The sequence below is a fragment of the Erigeron canadensis genome, chromosome 5 (genome assembly GCF_010389155.1).
Source record: "Erigeron canadensis isolate Cc75 chromosome 5, C_canadensis_v1, whole genome shotgun sequence".
In the NCBI taxonomy this organism is placed as follows: Eukaryota; Viridiplantae; Streptophyta; class Magnoliopsida; order Asterales; family Asteraceae; genus Erigeron; species Erigeron canadensis.
In genome coordinates this window covers 41,480,195-41,487,584 of record NC_057765.1, presented here as the reverse complement: position 1 = coordinate 41,487,584, position 7,390 = coordinate 41,480,195, and the positions used below count along the sequence as shown (strand labels likewise).

The following is a 7,390-nucleotide window of genomic DNA, read 5'->3' as shown; positions in this document are numbered from 1 at the left end:
AAATTTTTTATAAAAATCTTTACAAAAAGTTTTTATTGGAGATGCCCTAAGCATGAGTGTTTTATTAAAATCAGATGGTAATTTTCCATTTCTATTAACATGTCATTTATCTATATCATATTATAAAAAGAATAGTCTTTTTTTTTTTGTTAATGTTAAAAATATGTAATATTTTTCACTTGACACCCCTCAAAATACTTTCACATACACTATCTCTTTAACATTAATGATTAAATTACACTATCAATCCTTTATGTTTTAAAATATGTCTATTAACTCTTTACATCAATTATATACACAACTCAACGTCGCTCCATCACCAACCGTCGTCCAACTATCGTACCGTCGCCGCCACAACTACCGCTGCATCGCGCGGGGACCGTGCTAATTTATAAAAAAATCCATAAGATGGTTACAAATCATTTACCATTGTGTTGTCCACTACGATAATCAAAGTCTATGATTCTTTGTGGTCACTACATTACATACACTAAAAAATCTCTCTCTCTCTCTCTCTCTCTCTCTGTGACTGATATCTAAACTTGGGCCTTCAACTTTTCAGCTCAAATCGATGTAAGTCTACATAATATCAATTCAATTTTATTTTATTTATTAAATCAGCTTCAATTTGTACTTTCAAGACATACCATAACCACCCCTATAATTTCTTGATTTCAATTTTAGGGTTTTGTAGGGCTGCACATAGGGTTTCATAGAAATTAAGAGGGGCCAAGTATCGTGTATGTATATGTGTATATATATATAAGCAAAAGAAACAAAAACAATGAGATTGTTTCCCATGAATTCTTCAAGAGAAGATAGAGATGAAGGAAATGATGGATTTTTGTATCTAAATGTATATGATCTCACACCTGTTAATAACTACTTCTACTGGCTGGGCTTTGGCATTTTTCATTCGGGTATCGAAGGTACACAAAATCTTTTGCTTTTTTTATGAAAAAGATTGAATCTTGTTTAGATTTAGTTGAATTTGAATGAATAGTTGCTTATGTAGTTAATGTGTGTATTTGTTTGGGATTGAGGGAGTATGTTTTAGAAAGTAGTTTTATTTTTAGTGGATTATGAAGGGTTTAACGTTATATGCGAATTCGATACTTGCTCATACATCGTATTTGACACTTGATATTGTTGTTTGCCCCCTTTTTATGGCTTGATTGTTTGTATGTTTTGATATAGAGTTTTCGGTATGCCAGGCAAAGATATTTCGGGGGATATAGGTTAAGATAGAAAATGAGAATATAAAGTAATGCAATGAGTAGTCCGCTGTTCAAGCTCATTTACGTATATATGATAGCGGTAAAATCTTAATGTTTATTATTAAGAATAGATATACATATGTGTATACATATTATATGTTTGATCGATATGTATGTCTTTATTGTGAGTTGTGACGTGAATTACACCTTGTGAAACATTGTTATCATTATCTATACATGTGTTGACAAGTTAAAGAAGTAGAACTTATATGGAAGTTAAAGATAGTTGGACGACATATTTGGGGAGTGAAATCGTGGGTTGAAAAAAAAAAGGTTGCATTACCCCGAAATTGTTGGTATAAGTATTACCCGCTACTAAGTAATGGAGGATTATATTATAGGAAACCAAGCAACAGTTTTTGTTATTATCATCATTCCCCACATCTTATGACCAAGCACCCCCTTATCTTTTCTGTAGTTAAGTGATATTTCAGGTGGGTATTACTTTTCTACGGAAGTGTGTGGTTTCAGTATAGATTATTGTGAAATGCAACTTTGCAAGTGTATGCGTGTGATACACTGATACTTGTCTATGTCTCAATTATAAATTTATAATGCATGTAACCAATTTTTAGTTGGATAACTCGTTGAGTTAGTTGATAAGTAGGCACGTATAGCTAGTATAACTATTACATTGCCCTTATTTGATATAATACAGGTGACACATTCACCGAAATGAATAAAATGTTGGCCCATATTTCTTTTGATATTGATGGGGTTAATCATGTATTGGATATGAAAGTAAAAATAAAAGTTTTCAAAATTAAATTTTTAGCCTAGTAATCATGCTATTTTTGCATTGAGTGCATTGTTACAGCCATCCTTAATCACATGGAAATCGGAGATAAGGTCCATTGTCGTGTATGTCTTTGTTGGTAATGGTTCTTTAGGGTATAAGAAGAAGCTAATAAGAAGTGATGGAAACCGTTGCAAGAGATTTCAATCTGTCCTTTATCCGTGTTGATGCTTTGGTTTAGTTAGTTGAAAGGCGCTCTATATATTGAGAAGAAAAGGAAAATCAATGGGAAAGGGTTCATCTTATGTTTTGATGCCTTTACTCTCATGATCAGAAAAAATGGGGAATGAAACATTGTAAACAAGAATGTCTATTTTGATCCATCTAGGAGTAATCCACAAAATCTAATACCCTAGAGATGTTAAACATCTCTTTCTTTTGCTTAACCAAACAAAGCCAACTTTACATCTCTTCCGATTGATTTTGATATTGACAATACTTAAATTCAACATGTTCAAATATTCATTTCTTCTGATGATGATGATCTTCCTCCTACAGTCCTACTCCAAATAATACCCTTCTTCCACCTCAAAGACCGGACAATTTCTTTCTTTCTTCCACCACAATTTTGGAACCCATATCACAGACCTCTTCGCCTACTTCTGTTCCTCCTCTTGTCTGCTAATCGTGTAAGTCAAAGGTTTTCTCTGCCTATTTGAATGATTATCTTTCCAATCATGTAGCCACTCACTCTTCGTCCTCCAATATGTCTATGTTACCATGCTTTTACACCATTACTGGCTTGTTGTGCTACTTAGCATATCAACAAGCCACATTATCATATCACGTAATTAATAGTGTTAAATAAGGAAACTTGCATGAGTGTAGAGAGTACATTTGATCCAAAATTTATTGATCTCTTTTTACAACAATATGGGTCCTTCTGTAGTTAATGTTGCAGTCTATGATGATGCCCTTATGTGGACCAAAAATAACAGATTAAATGGCAGACTTGGAATAAGTGGTTACACTCAACAACTATGGAAAAAGTTCTTGGCTTGTCAAATGACTTGTTAAGTGTTCAAGTTCTGCATGAACTGACTGGGTAATAAATCAATGAGGACACAAAGAAAGCTTGCTTTTGACTTGTTGACCGGATCTGATATTTCTGCAACTACTGTTACTTCTTACCTCCTTGCAGCTCACAGTTACATGCAAATGAAGACCCCTACTTTAGCAGATCCATTACAATACGAAAGTTTAGTGGACAAGCTTAACTACTTGGTACACAGTAGGCTGATTTGGCTTTTGACGGTGTTCATGCATGATCATATAACTAGCATTTCTTAACATGCGCGTGTGTGTGTGACTGAGCATAGTATCAGTAATACCTAAATATGTTTTTAGATCTTGCTAGTAGTTGATACTGTAACTTACCTTGTTTAGCACGCAGCTTGTGTGTTGCTGGCTTTGATCAGCCCAAGATGCTTGATCTCATTTTGTACTAGAAAACCGTTATAGTTCATTATGTCTGCTTGGCCATTAGAAGTGGATGTAGTTTGGATTTGATATTTACAATGAAGGCAAAGTTCAAGAGAAGTATAGAACACAAGTGTTTATTAAACTTAATCACAAAGCTACTGTAATAATCTTTCTCTTGATTTTTATATAGATATTTGTTTAATAACTATATCTCTTTTTCATGGGTTTGTACAGTCATAGATTAATGGATGCTTTTTGACGAGGTCCTAGTAAAAATAGTGCACTAGACTATGGAATTAGAAAGAATAGGTCATCAACTGAATATGCTTAACTCCTGATGTTTCGTTGCAAGATTTAAAAGTTATTGCAGTTATTCTTCTTAAAGTAATCAAGTTATTGAGTCACTTGTGGTTTCAATTAGGACATGACAGTAGGATAAAGTTATTCTCTGCCTCTGTTTAATAATAAGCTTTTAATCAAGATTATTATCAACAGTAAGAATGATATGCTAAGTGCAAAAAAGAGCTATAATGTATGTGTAGTCTTCAACGTCATAAAATCGTTTTTTGTTTAGTATTGAATGTTGTGGATTTCAATTTTAATTAAACTAATATATGTGCATTTTGATATGATAATCAGTGTATGACATGGAATATGCATTTGGAGCCCATGAGTACTCGACCAGTGGGGTGTTTGAGGTGGAACCCAAAAGTTGCCCCGGTTTCATCTTCAGACGATCCATTCCTTTGGGCAGAACTGACATGTCTCCCACAGAATTCAGGTCATTCATGGAGCATATTTCTAATAAATATCATGGTGATACTTATCATTTGATTGCCAAGAATTGCAATCATTTTACTGACGAAGTAAGCATGCGATTGACTGGAAAACCAATCCCTGGATGGGTCAACCGTATGGCTAAATTCGGTAAGGAATAATATCATCCCATTTTGTTGGTTTAATTTTCATGAATTTTAAATCCATGGTAATTTTATTCATATTTTCAAACAATTATTCTCGTGAAATTATGATAAACACATCTTAAAAGAGTGATTTTGGATGAGATATGCCAATGGCAATTTCATCTAATATGATCAGCATTTTGGCTAAAATCTTTACAAAAGGAGACATAAGAGGGAGTATCTTGGGTAATAATTGTATAATCCAGTGTCCTGCATTTATGCATTCCTTACATAAAAAAAGATTTAAGGGCTTTGAAGCTCTGTAGAGTGTAGACAATTTCCGTTTGTCAAGTGTTCCTATTAGGCTATTAATTATGTATTAGTTTTGATGAACAGGTTCTTACTGTAATTGTCTACTGCCAGAAAACATTCAAGTCGCGGCTGTAAGACATCTGCCTGATCATGCTACATATTCTGGTGAGTCTCCACATGCTGTTCATGTTGATTAATGAACTGTTCAATGGAGTGTTATTTTTTAAATACCATCTTTGCAACCGCTTATAGCTCTTGTTCCAAAAGATGTAGGGTCGGATTCAGGAGATTCATCTCTAACAATGCCGAGTGAAGAGGACGAAGTAGATCATCATCTGCTGACTGCACCGAACAGCGATGTAGCGTTTTTGCAGGACACACCGGTGAGACTAGCTAAAGACCTCCTTTAACTTCTATATCGTGTGTAATTCACTTGATATTCTGTGGCTGTGGTATTCATATAGTTTTAGTGTATAGATTTTTCAAGAGAATAGGATTTCAGAGTTTGTTTTATTGATTCTTGAGTGCCTCCAAATTTGCTTCTTCCTTATAGAATGCTCATGTTGTATGCAGATATGTGTATGATTTCTGATACACGTTGCACTCGTACTTCGATCCGAAGTTGGTTTGAGATAAATGTATGATTATTAAAGGCATGTTTTTAGACCTTAAGCTTAATCAAATGTTGAAGTTTCTAAAGTTACTCTTAATAAAAATTAATTAGATGAATGTTTAATATCAAAATCATAAGGATGTTCGGTAATATTAGAGTTTGAATTACGGTACTTCTAATTACATTTTTGTACATTAATCATTAATGTTCGTTCGCGTTTGTTTGTTTGTGTTCATGGACTTTCGTTCATGAACACAAACGAAATGAACGAACATCAACAAGGCAATTTTCTTATTGAACGACCATTAACACAATTTTATGTTTGTTTATCTGTTTGTGAGTTAAACCAACGAACATAAAGGTTAGATCATGGTATACTTCCAGCAACGGTTCAACTCCACATAATACTCACAAGTTGGTGCTTGATTGCATAAATACCTAATTAACCCCGTAAATCCCTGATTAACCTTGCGTCGACCCTTGTTAACAACATAGCGTGGGAAAGCTCAGCCCGATTTATTGGAACCAAATTAAAATTAAGTTGTAGATGGTCCTACATTTTGAAATTTCTTTTTGTGACTTGAAGTATAAATTTTTAGAAATTGTCTACGTTTATGCATCGCTTGTATTGAATTGAAGTACCAGATTTTCTTGGTGGTTTCCCTGCGTGTTTCTCTGAAACCATGAATTTTCAAAAGTTCTGCTACTTTAAAAACCATGAATTTTCAAAAGTTGGTGTAGTGTGTTTTTTGTTTTTTAGGGGGAAAAAAATTACTCGTTTACATATACATAGTTTCACATCATTGGTAGTTTCTTCGTGGTTTCCATGATGTCTATTTAAACCATAACAATCGAATGAAGTTTTTTTTACAATGAATTAAGTTAAAAATTAACAAACAGCTAAAATGGAAATTAGTCGAGATCGTGTGGAGCAGCAACCAAAGCGTCCTTCTGAATTCGATCGCAATGCCATTTTGGTGGTTGCAGGGCTTGTTGCCACTGCCAGCTTTACGGCGATGATGGATCCTCCGGATGGTATTAAGGACAATTCTCATACTGTTAAAATAATGTTCACTTGTGCAAACGCGATAGCTTGGTCATCTTCAATGCAGATCATTTCAATATTTTTCATCTCGACTTTCCCATATAAAATAGAAATGTATCTATCTTACTTCTCCATGATGTTCGCCTTTGGGTTAGCTACTGCGGGGACACTAGCAAATCTAGGACATGGTGTTCCCTACATAATATTTTTGATCTGTGTCTCCCTTCCGTGGGCTTGTCGCTGCTTGTTTGGGGGATTTAAACCACCTAGCGCGTGAACGCATGTTGATCGAAGTAGACACGAAAGCCAATTCAGATATACAATATTGTTTGCCATCTTTCAATTCCTGTTGCATTTCATGAAAACAACGGTTGTTTTTGATGATGGAGTGAAACTTTTGTATTTGAATAGTCGTATATCAACTAGCCTTTGAGCTTTTTTTTTAAGCCCTCCTCGATCGTATTCCTGTAATCTTGTATATATATTACTAGTGTTCAGGCCCGTTTAATAGACGGGTAGTCTCAAAATATATTAACCAAAGCTAAAAAATTGGAATTCAAATATACTAAATAGATCTACCGAAATCAACTTGCAAATTTGCTAGCTGAATAGCCACTCCATCGGTCAAAATATTCCAAAAGTTATCCGCTCAAAGAAGAAACATACGAAAATTAACTCAATATAGATATTGATTTCAGTTTACCTTTTTTTTCAACTTTAGTTAAATAAAAAATTTACAGTTTCTTATAATCTAAAAATGTAAACTATATAAAAGTATATTTAAATATAAATTGAGTTAAAGTGTAAATTGGTGATGGAAAATCAAAAAATGTAAATTAATTATTTAAAATTGGGTTAAAGTGTAAATTGGTGATGGGAAACCAAAAAGTGTAAATTAATTGTTTTAGATTGGGGTTAAAGTGTAAATTGGTGATGGAAACCAAAAAGTGTAAATTAATTTAGATTAATATTATAAAAAATTAGAAGATTAATTAGGAGGGAGGATTAGACTCAAAAGATAGA

At 33.7% G+C, this 7,390-nt stretch overlaps 1 protein-coding gene across 2 annotated transcripts; it reads left to right on the top strand.

The window, feature by feature from the left end:
* Positions 1-468: 468 nt before the first annotated feature.
* On the top strand, positions 469-5,472 carry LOC122600949 (deSI-like protein At4g17486). 2 transcript variants are annotated; one of them, XM_043773728.1, is made up of 6 exons: positions 469-573; positions 685-929; positions 4,135-4,422; positions 4,794-4,874; positions 4,977-5,092; positions 5,283-5,472. In XM_043773728.1, exons 2-6 carry the CDS (start codon positions 785-787, stop codon positions 5,292-5,294), a joined length of 642 nt encoding a protein of 213 aa, XP_043629663.1. In that variant the 5' UTR covers positions 469-573; positions 685-784; the 3' UTR covers positions 5,295-5,472. The 2 variants fall into 2 exon arrangements, with proteins under 2 accessions (XP_043629663.1, XP_043629662.1); XM_043773727.1 differs by lacking the exon at positions 5,283-5,472 and having other exon boundaries at positions 470-573; positions 4,977-5,244.
* The last annotated feature ends 1,918 nt before the right edge of the window (positions 5,473-7,390 follow it).